The sequence below is a fragment of the Bacillus rossius genome, chromosome 1, assembly GCF_032445375.1.
Source record: "Bacillus rossius redtenbacheri isolate Brsri chromosome 1, Brsri_v3, whole genome shotgun sequence".
NCBI lineage: Eukaryota > Metazoa > Arthropoda > Insecta > Phasmatodea > Bacillidae > Bacillus > Bacillus rossius.
In genome coordinates this window covers 343,195,987-343,222,741 of record NC_086330.1, presented here as the reverse complement: position 1 = coordinate 343,222,741, position 26,755 = coordinate 343,195,987, and the positions used below count along the sequence as shown (strand labels likewise).

The following is a 26,755-nucleotide window of genomic DNA, read 5'->3' as shown; positions in this document are numbered from 1 at the left end:
GACGTGTCCCCAATTTTCGTATCACAAGGGCTTACATGTTTGTAACTTACATGTGTAGACCATATGTATGTATGTCATCAATTATGTTTCATTGTATTTGTTCTGGTTAACAAATTTATCAACTGATAAATATTAAACGCAGCTAAAGTTATTAGGTAATAAAATGTAAAATTCCTCTCCATTAAAGTTTTAAGAGGGGGAAAGGGCAAGTGGCAAAACTCAACCCCGTTGAATCCACTGCTTGCGGTCTTGTTTGAATCGTTGCTGCTGCAGTTGGGACTGTTGTACTTGCCGTGCTGTCGCCAGGGAGATGGTGACGATCGACCGCTACTGCCAGGATCGCTTCGTGAACCTGGTGCCCGTCCTGGACGTTGACGCGCACGTCGTGTACGAGGACCTGCGAGCGGACATGTGGCTCACCTTCCAGGAGATCCTCGCCAGCTTCCCGAACCTCAGGTGGCCACACCTTCTGCCTGCTTTCATGTCTCTGTTTCGACTGTGGACTGATAACACCATCTTCCTGACGGCGCGATGACAAAGACTGACTGGTTGCCGGGCACTGCCGGCCAGTGGCGCGGGAAGTTCAAACACAGTCTTGATGTAAGGAATGTCTCAAAGTCCCAACATATTTACACAAATTTAAAAAAACATCACAAGTCCAAACAGTCTCGCTGTCGTGATTGCTCACTTTCAGACCACTGTGGTGATGGAGTTTTCCGACAGTTCTTCATATTGATGCAATTTTATTTTTACTAGTGATGACGCAAATCCCAATTTTCTTGAAGCTAAATCTCAATATTGTATCACGGTGGGTACCTCAAATCTACCCTTAAAATCTGAATCTAGGTCTCAATGTCATAAAAATAAAGGAATGTTCAAAAAATAAAGCAAGAAATGATTTTCCTGAATCAATGCATTTACCTAATTTACATACATATTTACATATTAAAATAATATCTTGAGGAATGGTAATTGGATAGGTATGAAGAAAAACACAAATAAGCCTAATAAACTTCAAAGTTGTCTGTGTTGAATTATAGAATTTATTTAATTTTTTTCTGATTTTTTTTTTTTTCAATTTTTTCCCTAGAATCACAAATCTTTTAAATACTATAGATTTTATGATGTTTAAGGATTCAACCAGCCCATTCCTAACTGGTACCATTGTAAGGGTTTTTTAAGTTCACCAATTTTGCTGCTGTTTTAGAAGTTTCAGTATTAAATTTAAAATAATTTTTTATGTAAAAATAATTAAAATGTGAAATACTGTTCATAAAATATTTCACCAATTTTATTCTAAACAGTTGGCAATAATATTATTTAGAAAAAAAGGTGACAGAAATATGTACGAATAATACAGTTGTAGTGGGAATGTTTTTAAAATTATACTCTAAAATTTTTAGGTTGTTTTATAATTCAAAAAGTCAATAAGTAACATTGTATTTTAGGGGGAAAAAAATTATCATTCTTCAATATAATTCTTATAATTCGTAAATTTCTACAATTGTTTTATAAATTTTTTTAATCATCTTGAAGCGTATGGTACAGATATTTGTTTTAAGTCACATGACAGATGCATTATGTTCTATCTTTAATATTATTTGTTTTGCATAGTGGAATGGCCATTAAGTATGTTAAAAAATTAAGTAACATAAATTGTATGACTTAAAATCAGAAATGACAGTTGAAACCAGTAAAATGTTGCTTGTAGATATTTATTTTGAAAAAGTAATATTGTTATGTAAAGGATTTTAAAGTTAAAATGATTTTTTTCCCCAGATAGCTAAAATATTTAAATTGTTTTTATCTACTGTAATTTATTTTTTTTTATTCTGCATTTAAAAAGTTTTAAGCATGAGTCTTGAAAAAGTTGATTTTAAAAGTGTTCTGTTAATGGTTTGGGTTCAATTATGACTGGAAAATATAGATTTAAGCAAGTGGGAAACTAGGTGAATGTTGCAGTGAGCTGGTAGTATTTTAAAATTTTTTTTTAACTACTGTTTTCCCACTGGTGTATTCTGCCCCTGCTCCGCTTTTGATGACCTTCATGTTGACGAGAAGGTAAGACAATTATTCATTCATTACTTTTTTTTTTTACTAACATTTTGTTGACAGCGGGGCCTTGAGACATGATAAACATACACTACAAGAAATGACTTTTGGGAAAAGAATAAGCCATAGCCTATAGTTAGACACAAGATTTTATGGTTTTATGATAAAATAATTTGTAATTAATTTGGATTAAAACAAATACATTCAGAACAATATAAATAAAGTGGCAAGCATGTGTGGATTAAAAGTGATTCAATAAGAGATACACAATAAAACAAATTAAATTAATTTTTCTGAGCTATGCACGTTGGTACCATAATTTGTCTGGAAATATCGACCTACTTTAAATTTCAAACATTAAACTTTTTTTATGATTTGAATGAAGTTTTGGTTAAATGCTGCTTAATTCCATGATTTATCTTGCATTTCGGTGCTGTATGGTGTATTGACATGCTTTTCGGTGTTGTTAGGTTTTATCGCAATTCACCAAGTAATCTTGTCCCTACCTATAGTAATAACCTGGAGTGATTTTGAGAAACCATAAAGAATGAAATCAGGATGACCGGTCAGGAATTCGAACCCAAGTTCTCTGGAATGTGAGCCTGCCGGTGTCTTGCCACTTAGCCACCCAGCTCCATTTTCATTCCTACTTCAATTCCAATTCCATACCTCACATCACACTGGGATCTTGGAGAGGACCATGCTAAATGAGTCTACCAAAGTAATATGGGTTGGATTCCCGGCAGTATCAAACATGATTTTTTCACAAGAAAACGCAGCAGATGTTGCCTTGTGATGGTCGAGTTTTCTCGGAATACTGATATTTCCATCAATGATATCCATCATTACATGATTTGCACTGTTTTACGTATTGCTCATGCTGATTCAATGACCTCGATGTCAACAAGAAGTTGAAACCATATTACTTCATGGAAAGGTTTTTTGGGTGCTAATGATCCTGAAGTTTAGTAGTTAGGTTTTTTTTTTCACACTCATCCATCCTACTACCATTCCCAAATTTGTTTTACTTTTGACATGCAATTATGTAAAAAAAATTATAACATAACATGTATTGACTTGGGAAACTTAGTTCTTGAAACAAGGGTACAGTAATTATTTTTGACCTGAGTACCTTGATTAAGATATTCGAGGGGTGGATTTGTGGTACTCTGTGTGATTCAAATTTTGAGGTTTGGTATCAAGAAAATTGGAACACATGACCCAATCACTAAAAAAAGTATGTGTCTGGCCGGCAGCTACGTGCACGCGGGCCCCAAGCTTTGCTCGCTGCTGGTGCAGCAGTCGCGGGCCGAGGAGGGGGACGGAGGGGCCCCCCGCGTGCCCCTGCAGGAGCTGTGGCAGCTGCTGTCCCTCTCGCCGGACGTCACCATCATGCTGTGCAGCAACAGCCTGCACCACCTGGAGGCCGGGGCGGCCGCTCGAGTCGACGTGCCGGCCAACGTCCTGCTCGTTGAGTACGGCTTCCAGGCGAGTCTGCAATCTGTCTGCTCGCCTTTTTGTTCCTTTCACGGAGGTTCGGGGGTGCGTCCGTTGAAGTGTGCGTATCTTCATACATGATTGTAGCATATTCATACTAATAACTGGCAAATAATCGGTATAGGTAATGGGTCACACATTTTATTCGATTTTTAGTTTAAAGAAATGTAGTGTGACGCTTAAGCAAATTTTTCATTTAGGGTTATAAAAAATAATGACATTGCACTATGTGGTCGAATATTTGTATAAATAACCAACCTGTGTTGGTTTTTAATAAATATAACTCCATGAGTAGGTATAACTTTTTTAATCAAAATATTTGAGCAGTAGTGAAGCTACGTGAACAGTGCAGCAGACATACAGAATTTTTGGAAGCTTGGCAAATGTTGCCATGTATTTTTGGGCCGATTCCTAAAATATACAGATTCCGATTCCATTTTCGATTCTTAAATTAAAGAGTCGATTCTTCGAATCCGATTCCGATTCCTTAATTTTTATCTGACAATGTTCAACAGAGTAGTAATATACTCAGAAAAAAAAAGGTTGTTTATGATTTTAAAAATGTAATTGCGTTGTGTTTCATTTTCTGTGCAGAAATTAACATTATATACAGCTTATATAATGTTAAAAAGTATATTCATTACCATCAAGTTACGCTACCTTGAATTTCTAGCACAATTTGGCCTTTTAACCTTGCATATAGTTAGACGAAACACGTGTTAAAACACTGCCAATAATCAAAAATGTCTTATGACATAAATTGTAAATAATGTTATAACTTAACCAACTTTAGATACCTTACATTAATTAATTGTAAAAAAAAGAGGTTTGTACAGTTAGGTTAAAAATTTTATTTTCAAGCACAACTAAATAATGATCCAAATAAAATGACAATATAACCTCGTTTATACATATTTCAAGGGACCAGGGCAAAAAAAAAAAAAGAGGGAAATGTAAAAATAAAATTTTATTATCTCATTATAAAGGAAATGACTAGAAACAAATATGCACCACACTAAAATAAAATTTCAGAGATGCTTACGTTTTAATATATTACCTAGAACTTAACTATCTCACTTCGTGAAAAGAATAAATCCATCCAGTCTTGCAGTTCTTCACAACCGTAAAGAGAAAATAAATTTTCGGTTCTTGAGTAAGAAAGTTCTGTGCATGTTTTAGCATCTCAAAATTTCCACATTTTATGGTGAGATTTTCTTACACAAAATATTTAAACTCTTCAAATAATTGCGTGTTAACATTTAATTCATTTCAGAAATTATTGGAAACAATTCTGTTAAACTAACACAACTACTTTCAAAAGATTGTTTATGTTTGGTAATAAAAATTTACGAACGTTTCAACAGCAATGTTTGGAAATTCAGATTAGCCAACTGCCATTTCAAAATATATCTAACGTAATACGAGCATCGCTGAACACGCACAAGAACGCCGATTTACAGCAATTTGGTTATGTTGCTTTGAAACTTATTTTAATATGGCCGCCACTGTAATCCACTGTGAATTTGGGTAAAATCTCATTCAAAAATTATTTCATTTTAATTCTTTAAAGTTTAAAGTGCAGAGATGTGAAACATCTTAATTTTCACGTTCACGTCACCAAAGATTTGGTTCATGGCCGTATGGTTTACCATGGCAGGTAGCACAAACAAAAAAAAAAATTAGGTTGTTTACAATAGCAAATGTAGCTGCCATGATCAAATAGTTAACGTTTACATTATTTTACTTGCCATTTACATTTACATAATTTTCTTTTAACATTTATGGTTTTGTCTAATTATTTTTGAAGGTTTACTATTAAATGCAGTGCTGCTGCAACGTAATTTCCGAAAAATGCTTTCGCTTAAAGCGGGAAAGTAGATACTGCATTTGTACTGTAGGGAAAATGGCGGTGCAAGTAAATAAATACGTTAATCACCGTAATTCGTAAATCAGTAACGTAAAAAAAGATTGTAGTTTAAAAATTATATTTGCATGCATTTTAATATTTTCTTACGTTGCGTAGGAGATGTATTTTGTAGTGTTGGGCCGATTCCTAAAATATACCGATTCCGATTCCATTTTCGATTCTTAAATTAAAGGGTCGATTCTTTGATCCGATTCCGATTCCTTAATTTTTAGCTGACAATGTTCAACAGAGTAATATACTCAGAAAAAAAAAAGGTTGTTTATGATTTTAAAAATATAATTGCATAATTATATTATATAATATATATATTATTGATATAATTGTGTTTCATTTTCTGTGCAGAAATTACCATTATATACAGCTTATATAATGTTAAAAAGTATGTTCATTACCATCAAGTTATGCTACCTTGAATTTCTAGCACAATTTGGCCTTTTAACCTTGCATATAGTTAGACGAAACATGTGTTCAAACACTGCCAATAATCAAAGATGTCTTATGACGTATTTTGTAAATAATGTTATAACTTAACCAACTTTTGATACCTTACATTATCAACTCAATTAATTAATTGTAAAAAAAGAGGTTTGTACGTTTAGGTTAGGAATTTTATTTTCAAGCGCAAGTAAATAATGATCCAAATAAAATGACAATATAACCTCGTTGATACATATTTCAAGGGACCATCTCACTTGGTGAAAAGAATAAATCCATCCAGTCTTGCAGTTCTTCACAACCGTAAAGAGAAAATAAATTTTCGGTTCTTGACTAAGAACATTCTGTGCATGTTTAGCATCTCAAAATGTCCACATTTTATGGTGAGATTTTCTTACACAAAATAATTAAACTCTTAAAAAAATCGCGTGTTAACATTTAATTCATTTCAAAAATTTATCGGAAACAATTCTGTTAAACACAACTACTTTCAAAAGATTGTTTATGTCTGGTAATAAAAATTTACGAACGTTTCAGCAGCAATGTTTGGAAATCCAGATTAGCCAACTGCCTTTCCAAAATATATCTAATGTAAAAAGAGCATCGCTGAACACGCACAAGAACGCCGATTTACAGCAATTTGGTTATGTTGCTTTTAAACTTATTTTAATATGGTCGCAGTAATCCACTGTCAATTTGGGTAAAATCTCGTTCAAAAATTATTTCATTTAATTCTGTAAAGTTTAAAGTGCAGAGATGTGAAACATCTTAATTTTCACGTTCACGTCACCAAAGATTTGGTTCATGACCGTATGGTTTACCATGGCCGGTAGCACAAACAAAAAATTAGGTTGTTTACAATGGCAAATGTAGCTGCCATGATCAAGTTGTTAACGTTTACGTTATTTTACTTGCCGTTTACATTTACATAATTTTCTTTAAACATTTATGGTTTTGTCTAGTTATTTTTGAAGGTTTACTATTAAATGCAGTGCTGCTGCAACGTAATTTCCGAAAAATGCTTTCGTTTAAAGCGGGAAAGTAGATACTGCATTTGTACTATAGGGAAAATGGCGGTGCAAGTAAATAAATACGTTAATTACCGTAATTCGTAAATCAGTTCCGTAAAAAAGATTGTATTATGTAGTTTAAAAATTATATTTGCATTCATTTTAGTATTTTCTTACGTTGCGTAGGAGATGTATTTTGTAAACTTAAAAACAATGCAGGAATCGGTCATGGTCGATTCCAAAACCATTGTATTCTGAATCCCACGATTATACTGGAATCGGTGGGACCGACCGATTCCGGAATCGGAATCGACCCATCACTAGTATTTTGCAAACTTAAAAACAATGCAGGAATCGGTCATGGTCAATTCCAAAACCATTGTATTCTGAATCCCACGATTATACTGGAATCGATGGAACCGACCGATTCCGGAATCGGAATCGACCCATCACTATTGCCATGCGATTTTTTTTTTCCCCAAGATGTTTGAATGCATTTATTCACTGTTGTGGGGAACAGTTTCATCCTTTATCCATCTTTGATTGTCTTAGTGAGAATAAGGGTTAGTTAACACATTTTTTATTCATTCACATTTTTTGGTCAACAAACGGATTCACTGGCCAGGAAGAGGCATTGAATTGGATCACCTAATTTTGTTTCTTTATGTAATTTGAAGTACTGTACTTATTAAAATCCAAGATATAACTGATTCTATGATGCACTCCGCTCTCTTTTTCTTTAGGTTCCGGGAAAAAAATTTCTGTGATTTCAAGATGCACAGTTATTTTAAAGTGATAATAACAGTGTGTGTCGGATTCAAAGTAAATTTACCAAATGCAGAAAAACTTTGATTGTAAGACACCACTTTTTTAACCGTACAAAGTCACAGGAAATCTGCATCTCAAAATGTAGTCAATTCTATAACTTAGTGATGTTTAACTCTCGTTGGCAGGCAGATTATGACTTCTTACAGTGGACACGGGAGTTCTACCAGCAAGGAGGTATGACTTGCCTGTGTCCTGGAACGGCGAGCTGGAACAGGTCAGTGTAGCATCTGTTGTGTGGTTGTATTCATCTTTATACGTAAAATATGATGTCAATATGTATGACGTCGATAAACTCCAACATTGTTTGACGGATCGCCATGAAAGTTGGCACATCAAAGTGTTTTTCCATGGAGAAGGTTTTTATACAATCCATTTTTTTTGTAACTCTTTGCAAAATGGCGCTGCAGTGCATCAACTTCTAAACCGTTTTACCAATCGCCATGGGTAAACAGAAAATCATAGGTCATAGACATACAAACAGCAATTGTGTGACATTTCTCTATGTCCACCGCACTTTCATATATTACTATCAATTTTGCTTTAACTCGCAGACAACATATCACCTTGCATTTAGCCTGGGCAATGCCGGGTAACGCAGCTAGTCTTATCTACTTATAAAAATCCTGGAAAGTTCTCATAGGCAGGAATAACTCAGGGAATTAAAAGGTGTCTTCAAAACCTCGAAAACATGAAAATTAAAAAAATAGTTGCTGCCAAATTTTATTGGTGATTTTTAACATGTGTTTACATTTAATGTCATAATACCAGTCTGTATTTTAATCACAAATTTTGTTGTTTAAAACGGGTCTGTTTTCATATTTAATTAAAGGTAAGTGAAACAATCAATGAATCAAAATGTGTTGATTTAATGATTTGGAGAATGATAAAATGTCACAATTAATAATTTTTTGTTTCAAAGTTTGATCTAATATAGTGATTTTATGTCACAGACTGACAGCATTGGTATAATGGCGTGGATGGTGCGATGGGATTTAACTGTACAAACTCTATTCTGTGGAAAAGAGATTTTGTTGTTTGAATTGTTTTTCGACAAGTATTTTTAATTTAATTTATTTACTTGTGTTAAGATTGCAAGATAAATTGATGAGAAAGGAAAAAGTTTTTTGGTTGAACTAGGAAACTTAGGTAATTGTCTGAAGTAAGTGTGTGGAAACCCTGCCCCTAGCATTTATTTTTGTCTGTCATAGTAGAAATTAAACTTTTAACATGTGATGGTGTGGGCTATTAGCGAATTGCTCATGCGACTAGTTAACAGCATCTTTTGACATTACTTTAACTTTGAGCCTCTTGGTACGTAAGCATATGATTGCTTCATATTATGTCTCCTGTATGGATGGGGAGAGAAATAATGTTTGTAAACCTAAATACACACTGATTTGGTGTTATTATGTACATTGAAATGTGTTTGTGAAAAATGCAAACTTTACATCTGATGATTGAGTTCTCCTGTTTTTTTTTTTTTTGTGTGTAGAATGTTTTCATTAAGGAGTGACAAATGAAAATGAGAAACTAGATGTGAAAATATGCGAACAAAATTTCACTCGTGTTTATGCATTGGAGTACATTAATTTATAAGCAGTGATATTTTATTATAACACAATACATATAAGCAATTAAATTATATTGTCATTTACATTCAATAGCAATAGGCCTATATGATGTACTTTTGAAACCAACACCATTTATTGAGCTCTGAGTGTGAGCGGTATGCTCGGTTTGAACTGTCTTTTGTAACATTTTATAGTGAGTGTAATGGTTGGTCGTTATCTGTTCACAAAAGGGATGGCTAGTAGACACAGTTATGGGTAGTAAAATTTGGTGGGTCTTACATTTGCACATGTGATGTTTGTGTATACAGTATATGCTCTTACAGTGTGTTGTGTAACTTGCCTCAAATTTGACAGTAATACATAAATTTCTCAACTGTCACTTGCAAAGCATGTCATAGTCCATAGACAATGTTTGTTCATGAACCAAATGAAGTTGTTAATAAACACTATTCATACAACAATAGATAGTACTACAGCATTTTGAGAACTGTCAAAATTAGACAAGTTTCATAACACAAAACACAAAAGTACAAAACACATATCCATGACAAAATGGCATAAAAAAAACATTAATTTTTACCCAGCAGCAATATGTGAATAGTTTACTGACAAACTGAGGTATGTTTGTTGGTTGACTGCTGATGGTAGATCATTGGAGGTGCCGAGGATTATAGGAAACTAACATTCTTATGATTGTGATATGCCTCCAACATGAACTTTTTTTTTTTTTAGAGATTATCATACAATTACAATAGTTTTAGTAATTTTGCACCTTTTTATTTACAGCTTACCCCAAAAGTGTCATGTGTTGATGGTTGTTTTTCCTTTGTAGAAATACCCAGTTGTCACTTTGTTTTTGAAATGATGAAATTTACTGTACTAGTACTATTGTTATGCATGATTTGTGAGTGAGTAGAAAACTCAACTTCCAGATGGGAAATTAGGGAGTAAAAGGAAATCTGGAACATGGAAGCTGACATGTACCCTTGATAAGTTTGAGTAGGCACTAAAAAAATGTGGATAATATAATGATAAGAAGGTAGAAGTAAAAGTAATTAGTATATATATATTATTTAAATTTATATTTAAGTCAGAACACTGTTAATTTTAATTTCGCCTAGGAGTAGGAATAAATTTCTTTCATTAATATTGCATGTATGTTTCAATTATATTTACGAAATTTGAGATAAGGCTTTAATAGTAAACTAAACTAAACATTTAAAAAAAAAACTTTCAAGTTTTACATTATTCAAGTTATTCTTAGTAGTTATGTATGTATTTCAATAGAAAATTTTTTCAGCACACTATACTGGTTTACATTGTTGTTAATCTAAAAACATTGTCTTATACGAGGGTTATTTTTTTTTCAACCTCCGATCGGTTGTAATAAAAAAAGGGAATGAATTGGGAAATTATTTTAATGTCAAAAGAAACGTACATCTTGACTCTATTTTTCCATATAATCACCATGCAGATTGAGGCATTTGTCGTACCGATGCACCAGCTTTCCAATACCCTCTGCATAAAATGATGCCTCCTGCCTATTCAGCCACGTTTTAACAGTGCCCTGCAGTGTGATTACAGTTTCATTTCTCCATGGCATGCCCATTAATCGATACCCTAATCGCTCGTACACGCGCATTTCGCCGTACAGTTTATCGTTGCAGCCATGTTGACATTCCCATAACCAAGCTTCAACTGAGGTGTGAGTTGGCCGCTCCACATGGTTGGTGGAAGGGGGTAAACACTACGAGACATGTCGATTCATGTACGAGAATGCATATGTATGCATATGTATGCATATGTATGCATATATATGCATACGTATGCATATGTACTTTACTACATCACAATATGTTTATTTCTTAGGGACAATGGAAACATGGAACTATGGATTATACAATTATGGGTTGTGAAAAGTGCCTTGTTCTTTTGAAATATGAAAAAAATTACATAAAAAACAAGTTATTTTATAGTCAGCAAGTTTGTCAAATACTTTAATAAAAGAAATTGCATTTTATTTGTAATGAAGCCGTAAATCAGATCTAAAATAATAAAAATCACAATACTGAAATGAGAATAACGTTATTTTGCATGCAAGCTTAGCCAATGTGAAAATTTAACCGAATTTTTAAAGTAATTTAAAATTGTGAACTGTCATGATTAAAACATTAAATTAAAGTTGTCTTACATTAGAAGTAATTTTACATTTGAGGTCATCTTGCATTCAAGATCAGTAGGCCGTATTATGTTTGTATTGGTCTTACTTTTGAGATTATTAGGCTTCTGCAAAAATTTTTATTAAAATGAAATTATTCATAAATATCAAATATTTTTCTAATAAAATTTTAACATAGTGAAACATTTTTTTAACACTTCACAGGAGTCCACAAAAATTAATCCAAAATAAGTGAAATGAAAAAGAGAGAAATGGTTATGGAAGGTATAAAATATAAAAATAAAAAAATCTTGGCAATAATTTTTTAAACCAATAAAATAAAGGTTTGAAAATTAATTTTTTGATCTAACTGATCATATAAAAAAAATAGAATATTATTATTAATAATAAATCATGATAACAGATTACTTGTCACATCTAACATAAAATCAATGTATTTTTATTTTGCAGAAAACAAGTATAAATTTCTCAAATTATCTTAGCTTCATACATGTTACTTTTTTTTTTTGTGAATTAGTAGTTGTACACGGTGTATCTAATGGTTTATAATAATTAGAAAAGTATTTGATTTTGAAAGGTCTAAATGAATATCAAATAATTCACAAATATCAAGTTCATGAATATTGAATATTTTTTGAATACTCGTCATTATGTTTGAGGCTGTCTTGCATTCAAGCCAGTTTACATTCGAGGTCATGTTATGTTTGAGGTCATGTATTTAAGATGGTATTACGTTTGTAGTAGGGATGGGATGAATCCACATTTTGGTCGAATCCGAATCCTTGTTCGAATCCTCAGTGTTTGTCATCGAATCTCGAATCCCAATCCCACACTAAACTTCATCACATGTTATTAAAAAAAATCACACATTTATTTAAAAAAATTGCATAGACATATGTATTAAAAATAATCACATGTGTATTTATAAAATTATAAAATAAGTGCATATATAAATGATATAAAATAGAGACAAATAACCTCAAAAACCACGGACGTAAGTTTGCATCTGTCTAATTCTCTGTTAAATTAATCCTTCCTATGTTTTGAATAAAATATGTTTGTATAACAGACACCATTTAATAAAAGTTACGTTTTCTTCTGCAATGTTATATTATTGAAGGTTGGAAATGATCGAGTAGTTATGCTAATTGACAAAATGCAACATAGTTTATCTTATGTTTGTGCTATTTCCGTTACCTTTATAATATAGTTTAGGTATACAATTTTCTAGAGCTGGACAAAACTCAGTTCTCTGGTTTCGAACAGAACTGAACTGAATTGAACCATAGCAAAAAAATTTCCAACCGAGCCGAAACGAACCTCATACAGAAATAGTTTTGAATTAAAATGAACCGACCACCAGCATTTTGGTCTTTAACTGAATGGTGAGAAAAAAAGGTTCTCCAGCCATATATAAAATTAAGACATTATATATCTCAGCTTTATTAAAACATTACAAAACATTTTATAAGTAAAGGTTATGCAATAAATAATAAAGGAAAGAAAACAGTTTAGAGAAAATCATTTTGCATTTAACTTCTTATATATACACACACACACACACACACACTTTAATTCATGAAGTTCCATCTAAATTTCAAAAAGACTATCTTTCTTTTTTAGTATACACTAACCTTCATTTAAAAAAATTTAATATTATAAAGATGACGAACATTCAGCATAAGGCCACATAACATATTTTTGTGGTAGACATAACCTAACATTTTTAATAAGTAAAACTTTTTAATAGGACATTAAAAAAAAGTCGATTGTGAATTTAGTTACCTATCTACATTACAAAACCCGCTGACTGCAGTTGCTGTTTTCTTGGAAGAATGCTGCTCGTCAGAAGAAACTTTAGCCTTTTTTTTGGGTGGTTCTGGGTAATCTGGGTCGTCATTATCTTTTCTCCATTTGGAAATCTTAAACGACGTAAGCCTGCTCATCGCAAATCACCTCAAAAACAATAATATTGTAAACTTAACGTAATAAGTGTGGTTACAGAAATTTGCGTCGGAAAAAAAGAAAACACGAGAAATAATGATGGCTGCCGTGACTACGCTAGTCAACTTAGTACCGTACTGTAAAATTTACTGGACCAGTACTTTTAATTCACAAGATTAAATTAATATTTTCAGTACCTCACTGTTATAACCAAAAAGGCCAAAGAAAATAAATACATCCCAGTAATTTAAAATACGTAATTTACGTAATCATTTCCTACCGCATTTGTCTTGTGTTAACTTGATCACGTTAGTTTTGCCGAAATACGAGAGTTCTCGTACATGCGCTTTAGTTTAACGTATGGGGTACGCAATCTTTGGTGATTTTACAACACTTCTCGTACACGCACTGTAGTTAAAGGTATAATATTTATACAAGACCTTTGGCATTTGTACGATAGTTTACATTACGTAGTACGAGAAATGCATACAAATTACTCTAAAGTAAACAAAAAACAAAGCGCGCCTATATGAAAAAATGCTATGCGAGTTATGCGACGATTAATAATTTTTATTTTTATTCTGTATGCGCTTGAAACTGTTGAGGCGACGATTATGCGATAAAAGTCGGAATATTACAAGTAATGGAATTTTGTTGTGTTGTTTTGTGAATGGTCTCAAATGGGGTTTAGAAAATTAGAAAAACGTATTTTTTTTTAAACGAACGTTTGGTTTTTCGAATATATTTTAAGAGGTTTCGAACCGAACCGAACGTAAGGGTTCGGTTCGGTTCGAAATTTTCGAACTTCGCCCAGCACTACAATTTTCAATTACTACCTAAAACTCTTAAAAACCCACCTCGAATCCTACCTCGGATCCTACGAATCCTCTAATCCATAGGATTCGGTATATTCGACGAATCCAAGATTCGAAAATCCCATCCCTAGTTTGTAGTTTTCTTACATTCTAGGTTGTGTTATGTTTAAGATTGATTTATATTAAATACTAACCTACATTCAAGTTCCCTAAATTGGAAATAATCTTATATTTGTGAGCATTCTAAACTTAATGTAATTATATGAATTTAGATAGCATTGATAGTTAATATGTAAAATTTTTAATTGATGGTTTTAAAGACTTTAAATATTTAAACTTTGTCCATAGATAAGAATAGAACCAACTCCCAAATAGTACAATAATTTAAAAATTTAAATACCATTTATTCATTCATCATGCACTGGAGTATTGATTTAACTCAAAAAATTAATGTTTCATAATTTTTTTAAAAAAATATTTTATTACACTATAGTGAAATCTCATTACAAAGTACTTCACTTAAAGATTCTAACATTTTATTTAAAGTCGACATTTTCAGAGCTCTGCAAGATGTTTTACATTCAGTAACAGTTCAGTGTAAAGTATGTAGTTTCATTACTAAAAATAAAAATTTGGAGTGTTTTCAGGCATGCTGTAATGAGATTTCACTGCACCAAGTGTTTGCACAGCCCTGCAAATTTTGGTATGTGGAGGAACTGTGTATTTTTTTTTTTTATATTTAAAATTCAAATCTTTGTTGTTAGCCTGGCGGGGTGCCCAGAGGCGTCCATCTGCAACATCTACCGTGCGGTGCAGGCGGTGGGGGAGCGGGGGTCCCTGGGGATCATAGTGGCCCACTGGTCTGGCTCCTACCACCTCACGCCACACCCCTTCAGCTGGCCGGGCTTCGTCGTCGGGGCGGGGCTCGCCTGGAATCCTTCCACCCACTGGGTACGTGCCTGCCTGCCTGCCTGCCTGGAGCCATCTCGCTGTGGACGTTGCGTCCAGATTGCCCAGCTCTTATTGAAAATCATTTTAGAACAGAAAAAAAAAATTACAGTATTTACCTGAATATGTGATGGTCTTTACCAAAACTGTGGGCCGCACTATAATCGCAAATATGTACCGTATTGGTCCGAATATAAGGCGACCATTTTTACATAAACGAGAGATGTAAAAATTGGAAGTCGCCTTATTTTCGCACCCAAGACGTCAGAACCGCAAACATTAGTTCCAAGCTGAAAGCTACAGTAGAAACATTGTTTAACAAAACGTTCAAAATTTTTTATATTAACTAAAACTTTGTTACCTCACACGGAGAAAAACGATAAATCCACCTAATATTGCAGTAATTCACAATTGTTTGAAGTTGAAAATTAAAATATTTGTTCTTGAGTAAAAACGTGAATGTTGAAGCATCTCAAAATGGCAACCTTTTATTTCATAATTCATATTTGTACTTTGTGTACAATCGCGTGTTAACATTTACGGTAATTTATCTTCAGATTTTTAACGGAAATATTTGTACTAAAATATCACAGTTATTTTCAGAACGATTGTTTACGTTTACAAACATTTCGGATGTAATGTTTGGAAATTCACGGCTGCCAACTGTCTTTCCACAATATTTCTTTGTTGTAAAACGAACATTGCCGAACACGCACGAAGACGCCATATTAACAGGAATTTGGTACGTTGCTTCAAAAGCTATTTTAATAATCCACTCTTTATTTATGTAAAAACCTTTCATAATTATAATAGATTATTCTTTCAAATTCATAGAACAGACTCTCTCTGTCAGAGAGTAATATGGACAAATATACGCGGTCACGTAACCGAAGTTATTCTTGGCCGTATGCTTCATCATGTCAGCTAGCCACTTGTTTTGTTCCGGCAAGATGCATTCTTTGTTTGCTTTTTTTACGTTTAACACACTACTAAATAGTAATACGCCTTGTTCTGTGGTAATATGTAGCTTAAGTCAAACGGAAAGTTAAATGCTGTATTTTAAGAGGGATTAATAGCCATTGTAAAAATTTTAAATTCGTAGATACAGTAAACTGTGAAAAATGAACAATCACACATCGGTGGAACGGCGGGGAACGAGCCCTAGACAAATAAACAGCTCTGAAGATGACAATTATGCAGCTTCATTAGAGTAAACATACAAAAAAATTTCTAGTGTAATACTTAAAAATGTAAATATTTTCTAATTGTTTTCTTTTGACTTTTAGGGTAGGCCATTCAAACTTATTTTAAATAAGTAATGTGATAAATATAAATTAATTGTTATACATAAATGCAAAAACAATTTATCAACACAAAATGTATGTCTAATAAATTTTCACATTAATTTCTACCAAAAATTATTTTTACATTTGTTTGGCCTCCTGAAACTGCAGGTCGCCTTATATTCGGGCCAATACGGTATCTTTAGCAATGTGAACTGCTTTGTTAAAAAATACACAACTCTTTCCTTGCAACTGCGTCACGTAAGCCACTCTATACCGCTGTTAATTACTGCCTCCTGAACCTCTGCTTAGTTGAAAAATCTACACAGTCTACCTGTGAATCGCATCACTTAATGACACTTTAGTCTGCTCTTGTTTAGGGATTTTTTGAACCTCTTGCTTGGAAGGGGGTTGTGAGCAGGCTTGACAGATGAGACAGGATAACACTTTGGAATGCCTTGAAGTGGAGGGAGATTCAGTTCACGGTGGCTGCTAGCCAAGGCATACTGCCCCTTCTCGTTACTCCCAGGCGAGACCCCCATACATTGCAGCATACTTTGCTTTCTGACACGAGAATTTTGAACTACAGCCATAAAACTCTTTTTTTTTTTTTTTTCCCCCTTCTAATTTCCTCTTGATGTTTCAGAAAAGGCCATGTAAATCACTGAGTTGACAGAAAGTGGCACCAGAAAAGCTGTTAGTACCGTAATTATGGTTTAAATTAGGAATGGGTCAGTTCCAGATTTCTTCGATTCCAATTCCAATTCTACAATTTCCCTCGATTCCAGGTTTGTTTCTGATTCTAATTCCTCATCTTTCTTTCTGAATGAAATTATGGCAATTCAAGCAGAAGGTTAACCTAGAGAATAATACTTAAGAAGTCTTAATGTGCAAACATTATTTAAAAATTTACATTTAAAAAGTTTGCAAGTATTGTGAAATGCATTATTAAAACTCATTAAAATTTATGTTTTCCTGTTCTTGTGAAATTGCTCGGTCCTGCCATGATCTTTATATGTGTTTGAATTGTGATTTTTACTCCATAATAGTAAATAGATACTGTACTTCTGGGTCTAGGCCACGTCCTTGTAAATGATGATGTGCCTGAAGTTTCGGTGTGTTTGTCGCAGTCATTATCGAGGGTGATTAACAACTGAGGCCTGGTGATTAGTCCATGACGTCGGCCCTGATTGGCGAATGGTCCTTTTCAATTAAACATTTGCTAGTGTTTAAATATCTGAATTAACCTTTTTATTCAAATATCGAATCTTTTGAATTAAAGAATTAATGGCATTTGATGATTTGGTTGGCCCATTCCTTATTTTAATATTATAATTCAATTATCAACATAATAAACAGTAACTTTTAACTGTGTGACCATAATTTTCTCACTAGTAGGATTTTTTCAGGGATAAATTTAAGCATAAATTTGCATATTTGCATATGTTTGCCCCCACATATTTTTTTATAACTATCTTTTGACATAATTTCTTTTATCATTTTCCTCAAATTACTTCATTAGAGATGAATTGAATTCATAAAAAAGCACTGAATTAATTAATTAGTTATGGGCTTTGGTAAGGAACTGTCCCAAAATTTAACTGAAATGAGTTGACATTAATTGTAAACCAGTTATGAATGTAATGCAGTAATGTGACCTGGCAAACAAGGTCAATAGCCAGAGTCCACCCGAAAAATATAAACATGAACTGCTTAGTGCTCGATTACAGATTATGCCGAACCATATAATGCCAGTTTAAAAGTCCTTTCATGAAAAAGAGTGCCAGAGGGTTGGTTTTTATACAAATCTACAGTTTTATTCCAACCTTGAAGAAATTTTGCTCACTTAACCTTCAAAAGAAGAAGATTAATAATGTTTACAGAATATTTTGAAAAAGTAAGCCACCCCCAATCCTTTTAAACAGAATTTTGGTACTAGAACCGTGAACATCTTATTTAGAATAAAAAGTGCCAGAGCCCATTTCAATTTTCTTCCCTGTGGGCTACAGGTGGTGTTCATTTTTTAAATAAAAAATTACAGTTTTATGTTTGAATCCTTCTGTAAAGAGCCAAACCTGGGCAGTGCTGGGTACCGCAGCTACCGTATATACCCGAATCTAAGACGACAATTTTTTACCATAATTTATAATTCAAAACAAAGGGGTCGCCTTAGATTCAGATACACTTGATTTTTAGGTAAAAAAAAAACCTAGTTTTGGGTCAATGTTTTCGGGTTGTGCAGTAGTTGCTGGCCTGCACACATTACGACTGATGTTTTCGGAATGTTTCATAGCACAAGATGGCGTCCGCGTTATCGAATAGTTTCTTGTACGAAAACATTTAATGTAGGTTATACAAGTACTTCCTTGCTGTGATTAAATTTTTTTTTTTTCCAGTTGGACGGAACGGTTCCGCGAGTCATGTTATTTACGTTTTAAACACAAATTATTATCATGTGAAAATGGCCTGACCATCTGGGAAAATTTTTTTTTTCCTGAAAACATGAGTCTGTAGTTTCGGGTATATACGGTAGTGACGTGAGTGAAGCCACCGGGGGCTCCGCAGGACTACCTGCACAGCTCGGTGCCGGAGCTGCTGGACGCCCACGTGTTCCTGGACGCGGGCGCGGCGGCGGGCCGCTGCGTCATGGAGCTGGGCTGCGCCGAGACGAGCGTGCTGCGTGCGTGCCGCGGCCAGGGGCAGGGCGACCTGGTGGACCTGCCCCCGCAGGACGGCTCCGCTCTCTACCGCCTGCTGGCCGACCCCGACAGCGTGGGCCTCGAGCACCTGTCCCTCGACACCTTCGCGGTGAGCAGGTTGCACCGGCGCTGGTCATTCATACAGGTTTCGTGGTTTCTAATTTTACTTCCAAGCGTTCGTAACTATATAAAAAAAATTGGTTGTCTGTAAAGTCGGTTTACGGACGATAGTTTAACTTGACGTCACAACAAAACATTTGATGAAATGATTGCATACTTTTATGAATAAAATTGAATCATTCTTATTGAATTATCACTATTTTGTATGGATAAAAAGAAGGAGTGAAATGAAATCTACAATTTAATCGATAAATTTACTTTTATTTGCACTCATTAATTCAAATATGTTTATTACTTTAACGAAGAGATTACTTTAACTATAACTTTTATACATGTTTGCTATTTAACTTCTTCCAATCTGTGTTATTCTGTTAAGGATAGGACGATGATAGGAAAAGTAGGAAACGAATGGGAGTGTTTCAAGGATGATGTGAAGGAAAATGGCTTACCCAACACCTAGATGCAGTCAAAAATAATATATTTGCGCCACGGACTCTGCAGCAATGCTAGGAGGAACGGGTTAGGAAAGAGCAATATAAAATGAGCGTAATGGGACATAGCAAAATGGGACAATGTGCGTAACGGGACACTTTTTCGTGCGTGCAGCCAGCGTTCATAGATTTATTAGACGTTGTCACGTCAAAAAAATTTTTTTAATGAAATTTTTAGGGATGTGCGAATCCTTGATTTTCAGTTCGGTTCGAATCCGTGGCAATATTTGAGATATGAATCCGATTCTGAATATCAAGCACAGAATAATTAAAAATAACTTATTAATTTAAAAATAATTTGCGTTCTCTTTGTCTAACTGTAACTACTGGCAATTATTTATTACACTGAGATTGAAACATTTATAATTATGTAAACTTAATTAATAAACACTTTAAAATATGAAAACCAAAACATATTCGATTCTCCAACTCAATCGTAATAAATTGCACGCCACAGGGTAATCTCAGTTTTATAAACGTTTCAGCAAACGAAACCATTTTTTCTCCAATATATGGCCAAGATGTTTTTTTCTTGTAGGTATGTAATTGTTTTTAGTTTATAGTTTGCTATACGGGAAAATTCGTAATTATAGTTTAAGCTCTCGAAATCTCGAAATACTTTTAATGTCACTGTGTTAATTATTTAATTTACATATCTTTCTTGGATACATCATATTATAAATACTTACGTAATAGTAGCCTAATTTTATTTTTCACTGCTAGTATTTTTGAGCTGTATTAAATTAATTTATAACTTTTATGAATATTCGTAATACTGTTCGAATCCATGTACGTACAACGATTCCGGGTTCGGGTAATTGTGGATTCGAACTTTACCCGAAAATATCAGGTACTCGCACATCCCTAGAAATTTTACTCTTTTTGTTCACAAAATCTAACTTATTACCATTATTAACTTTGAACAACATGTTTTTTTTTTTTTAATTTTGTTCTCAACATTTGGTTCTTATCTCAAATATAGTTATCATAATTCTAAGATTATAGAAAAATTACCCTTAATTATGTTAGTACCAGTTACTCTTCTAAAGTGAAACCCCGTATTTGCATTCTCAGTATTTACTTTTTTCCAGCAATTAACATTTTCTTAAGGTGCCATTTATGTATCATTAAATATAATGCAATACTTTCCCTCAAATTACATATTGGAAAATACTTTCCTCCCGCTATTCACGTCTTGTATACAATGTAAAAAAATTGTGTTTTTTAGGGGTGTGCTGGATCATGACTTATGGAAAAAATTTTCTCATCAGGAGAGAATAATATTTTTCCTGGTATGTTTGGGAACAAAATGTTTTTCACATTTGTTAATATTTGATCTTCTATCGACATCAACAGTGGGCCATTTGGCATTCTACCAAAGAACAGACAACTAACGTGATATTATTTTATGGTCTATGAATGATAACATGTTTATTACCTTTTCAAAAATGTCACTGTATATCATTTTAAAAAAAACACTAAATAGTTAGTTTTTGTTGTATGTGTGACAAGTAAAAGAAAAAACAAGATTTGGTAACATAAACTCATTTAATTAATGTACTGATAACATTTATTACTGTTTTGTTTTTGCATGAAGTTGTTTATGATTCTGCTGTGAATTCTTATTTTAATTAATTAGCAAACTTGAAAACCTGACTACCTTTTGCGGTAGGTAGAAAATTAGGTGGTTGAACAAGTACGAGCTACAAGTTTATAAGCTATATTTGTCAACAACCCAGGTTTATTTAGTAGCCCACAAGTAGATTACTTGCAGTCTTGTAAAAATTCTCTTGTCATTACAAGTTTAAAGTAGTGTTTGTGTGATATTTCCACAAAAATTTGACTTGTTTGTTATTAACTTGTAGTTTAGAAGAAAGAGCCCCGGGCATTGACAGTGCCATCTGGCAGTTGTGCCAGAGAGGGATGTGGGGTGCACAGAGGGCAGTTGTCCTGGCGATTGAGGGTGTGAAGGTTGTGGTTGAGCAGAGGGCAGTTGTGGCAGCGAATGAGGATGTTAAGAGGGTTGTGGTTGTGCAGAGGGTGACCAAGTACATCAAGAAGTGCCAGAACAACCTGTTCCGGGCGAAGCTCGGCTGCAAGTTCGGGGAGATGGTGATCCAAGAGTTACACTTGGCCGCTGACCTCATGCTCACAGCTTGCAGGTGTGAATAGTCAACCGTTTCGCTTTTAGGACCATGCTCTAAAGGGGATGTTCAGGATGTCTCGCTTGATTTAAAATTTTATTTCAGTGACGGTAATTTTCACTCTTCGAGGGCCAGACATATGACAAACTAATCTGAGGGCCAGACATATATGAATAATTATTAGGGGTGTGCGGGATCCCGACACTTCGGGAAAAAAGTCGGGAAAATAGGCTTCCCGAAATGCCGGGCTGGAATTTTATTACTCCCGAATTTTTCGGGAAATTGTTTAAAAATTTACAAATGTTTACTAATCATGTGAAAATGTTTTCTATCAATTCAAACTGTTTTTACAACAATATTTTTTATGGATTCGTACATTTTTTAAGGGTTTCCGTACTATTTAAACGCAAAACTTCTTTTAAACGTATGCCGATCGTAGCGACAGCTGTGGTGTGCAGTGAATTATGATAATCGTTTACACATATCTAATTGGAATATAAAAACGTACATGGAGTACCTTAAATATTGTATGCGTTCATAAATATATTTTTTCAAGGGTACAAATTTGCAAGATGAATAGTCAGTTATATAACGTTATTGCCATCACCATCGAATATTTAACCTAAAACCACTGTGTCCTTAGACACAAACAAAACACATGCGCAATCCAACCTTTTCGCCAAAGATATAAGAAATACTTGACTTGCGTTACATAACGAAGCGTAACCGTTCTCATTACTTGATAGCAGTGGCGATGTAGAGAACTGTATTGGCACTTTGAAAAATATGAAATCACGTAGTTTTACACCACTGCTCACGAGTATCTAAACATCTATGATTTTGCTTTGGGAGAAAAAAATAGTTGTTCACTGTTTAGTTTGGCGGGCTTTGTCGGCTGACGTTACGTTATTAAGGCTTGTGCAAAGTATCTGTTCCTATTTTCGATGCCGTTGTATATTAAAACAAACTAGCAGCCTACAAATAATGGAGGTCGCAACCGATCAGCTTGTTACTTGTAAACCTAAAAGTGTTTGGAAGTATTTTGAACGTCTGACAGACATTAAATCCCTGGCAAAGTGTGTCTCGTGTGAAAAATTTTTGAGATGCGAGCATGGTAGCACGTCTGGATTACTAAGACATCTCAATAAACATCCCTCTATAAAAAAATAATTTGAGGATGCTAAAGAATATGAAGTCGCCGCTGAAAAAAGGGCAAGTGAAGCAGACAAAATAAATAGCAGCAAAAAAACAACTAACTTTGCAAGAAACGTTTAAATGGCCTTCTTCTCATATTAGAATTAAAAATTTGCTTTTTTTTTTTTAATTTTCCCGATCCCGTCCCGTTTCCCGCGGGAATAATTTATTTTTCCCGAAAATTTCCCGCAGTACAAAAACCTATTCCCGCACAATTATTTCAATTCTAACAACCTAAAAATTTTTTGTATTAAAATTTTTGTTTTATTTTGATGTCTTGGCCCAATTATTAACATTTTTAGTGATTTTGTGCTTTTAAAAGAGCTATAGGCTCTGTTACTTGATAACTGAATGGTTATAGAAATTTATTTTACAAAACACTTGTGTATTATGAAAATTCTTTGGCTAATCAGAATATATAGTTATCCGAACCGGTCTCTGCCTAAATTAGTTCAAATTAGCAGGACTCTACTTTTTTTTAAAAAAAGAAAAAAAGAAAAAAAAAGTTTCATCTAAGAAGAACCACTATGAAACATTATATAGATTACAAAAATATAATAACTTTTTTGTGAGAATACTTTGGCTTCATAACAGTGTCTGCTGACAACTTGTCATACATATAGATAAATAAAGATGGGTAATACATAGGGACCCTGAAAAATGGTAAATAAAAATTACCAATAGCGGTGCAAAAAAACTAGTGAAAGCGGTGTAAAAAACCTGGTAAGAGCGGTGTAAAAAAACCAGTAGAAGTGGTGTAAAAAGTCAAAAATGTTAATAAAGTGGTAAATTAAATTTGTTTCACTTAACACGTAGTACATTTATGGGGGGGGGGGGGAGAATACAGGAAAAGTGAAAAGAACTTAACTGTTAAATTTTAACTTTCATTATTAGATAATATTGAAAACATCTCTCTATTTTAAACACTTGAACATTTACACATTTAAAATTGTAATATTAATATTAACCCTTGTTGGGAAGTTGCAAAATTTGCACATCATTATTTTTTTCTTTGCATCAAATACATAAAATCCGTCAGTTGCAAATTGATACAATTTTCGGCATGATTTAAACGCTTGTAACACGTTTAGGTATGGCGAATTGCAATTGTATTACTGTTGTTTAAATTGCATGCTTCATTCGAGGGCAAAATACTAGATAAATTACTGTTTCAGATAAATGTATGAACATATAAATTCAAGAGTAACACTTAAAACCACTTTTCAATTAAAAATATATAAAAAGTGCGTATTCAACAATAAGCAACTTCAAAACAAACAAGCCCGGAGTTTCTGAGCCAAAGATGATAAATCTGTTTCTCCAACGTCTCAGAGAAGACGAGATAAAGTGTGTAAGTTTTGTTCACAATACATCAAGGACGTCATTTTGTATGGAAGGACGCCATGTTGGTAAAATTAATGTTGTTTTTGTAAATTACCGTAATTCGGTATTGACTTAAGATATATTGTGAATGTTCTAGAAAATTAAGACTTTTTTTTCCGTATAAATGGGTTTTGAAAGAAAAAAGATAAGATTCACAGCGAAAATTTATAAAATTCAAGGAGTCGCTATGATAAAGTGTTTATGTACTTTCGTTTCTTGTCTATGGCTTACTATGGCCGTTAGGAAACCCGTTGGCCAACGAAACAGTTGTGTTATTGTTTGGTTAATAAATGTAATAAACCTGTTTCTTGAACCCGAGGGCATTAAAATATGAAGTTATTTATATTATCAAATTATAAAGTGAAAAAATGATTTGCCTAGGCATCGTTCTGTAAAATATTTTCGTGTAGTGTGGAGTTTTATCTTTGACTTGTAAACATATTCTTGTGCAAATCTTAAAAATAGTGATTTTAATGGACTATTTCGTGCAAATTTTCATGAAAGAGAGGAATTTAGCCCCATTTTGCGCAAAACGAGAAAAATGGCAAATTTCGCGACACATAAACGGTTTGTAACACCATAAAAATAACATAAATTGTTGGTATGTAGACCCTATATGCTTGTATAAAAATTTCGTGAGTAAACCATTCGTGAAATAAAAGGGTCCATATATTACACACACAATAATATACTTTATGATATTTTATTGAAAGATTCTTTAAGTGGGTAGTGCAAAATGTTGTTTCAAGCTACCGGTTGACCATCACTGTTTTATGTTATACCAATTTTCTTTTGCTTAATTTTTGAATTTTAGCTTCGAAATTTAATGGAATGCTTAAACTTTAATGGTAACTGGCTGCTAAATATAGTTTACCCTGGGAAGGCTTAGGCATTTTTGAGAGTGACTACAACTGTAATAATACTTGCAATAGACACTGTCATTGTCTTAGAAAATTTCTTTGTGAGTAATCTGCGTTGACAGGGGCAAATATTCATATTAATAATAAACATAAAAAAATTTGTCAAGGCATAAAAATTATGAAAACAATATAATCATTTTTGGTATGTAAGTTTACGTAGTTCTGTGTTTAATAGATTTTTCCTGCTCAAAAATTTCAAAAAAAAATTTTCTTTTGATAGTAAAATGCTTTTTTTTTTTCTTCATCTTTTTTTTTTTTTATCTAACCATTCCAAGACAATTTTTTTTTAGTAAGTCTCAGTACTCTGAAAAACTGTTTAAGTAAGAAGTTTTACTTTAGCAGAAGTGATTTTGTGTAACTGTATTTATTTTATCTTAAATTTAGTAATACAATAAAAATTTTCTTGTGTTTAATTGGTTACATCATAAAACATAGTTTGTTTACATAGTTAGTGTGTGTGTGTTTTTTTTCTTAACCATATATAATTGGCAAAAAGGTTTTTTTTTCTCATCATGTAAATGTGTATGTCCAGAATTGGTCGCACTTTGATTGGAGTGGGGGTGAACCCCAACAGCAACATGGGACTTGCAGTGATAAATTTGGGTGTTTGTAATCTTCCCCCAACATTTCGCACTGATATTGCTAACAAGTAAGTTCCAGCATTTACCATTAACACTTTCATATTGAGAGAAAAGGGAATTTCATTTCATGGTTTTTAGAGCACTGAAAGTGAAGATGTGAAAATTAAAGTATTCACGTGAATGTACAATGAGGATTTTCTCTTCTATCTGTTGAATAAAAATTTTGGAATTATTAATGCTAATGAGTATAGTGCTATATATGTACTTGCTGCTGCTCAAGTTACTTTGAAGCTATAACGAGGGGCTGGAAAAAAAGAGTATCTGTGTCTTCCAAATAGCATCTTAGGATTTTATAAATTAGCATATATTATTGTGAAATTAGCTTTTTTCAGAATGCAAGTTATATATAACTTAATATTTACATTCTAAATGTTTGAAAATTAAATATTCATATCTACAAACAGCTACAAATAACACGGTATTTTTGTTTTGTACAAAAATAGTTGTCCGTGCCATTTTAGATTAAAACCACTAAAGAATTTAAATGTTTATTTTACTTAAAGAATTAGTAGTACAAAATGATAGCAAACTTCAAGTTGGTGGTTTAATTTTCGGTAATTCACAATTCAGTTGGGTTAGTTGGGTTAGTTGGGTTAGGCCATGGCCACCTTTCTCTTCCGGAAAGACAAGGCTGTTCATGTGACTTAATTTCCACCCAATCACAAAAAGAAAAA

At 33.4% G+C, this 26,755-nt stretch overlaps 1 protein-coding gene across 1 annotated transcript in view; it reads left to right on the top strand.

Annotated features, from left to right (window-relative positions):
* LOC134528147 (uncharacterized) overlaps positions 1–26,755 on the top strand; it is a 69,850-nt gene that overhangs the window by 30,324 nt on the left and 12,771 nt on the right. Inside the window, exons 11-17 of the mRNA XM_063361472.1 lie at positions 307–456; positions 3,309–3,540; positions 7,875–7,963; positions 15,023–15,209; positions 19,055–19,297; positions 21,837–21,961; positions 25,973–26,089. Coding sequence (XP_063217542.1) covers positions 307–456; positions 3,309–3,540; positions 7,875–7,963; positions 15,023–15,209; positions 19,055–19,297; positions 21,837–21,961; positions 25,973–26,089 — 1,143 coding nt within the window. The remainder of the gene's footprint in view (positions 1–306; positions 457–3,308; positions 3,541–7,874; positions 7,964–15,022; positions 15,210–19,054; positions 19,298–21,836; positions 21,962–25,972; positions 26,090–26,755) is intronic.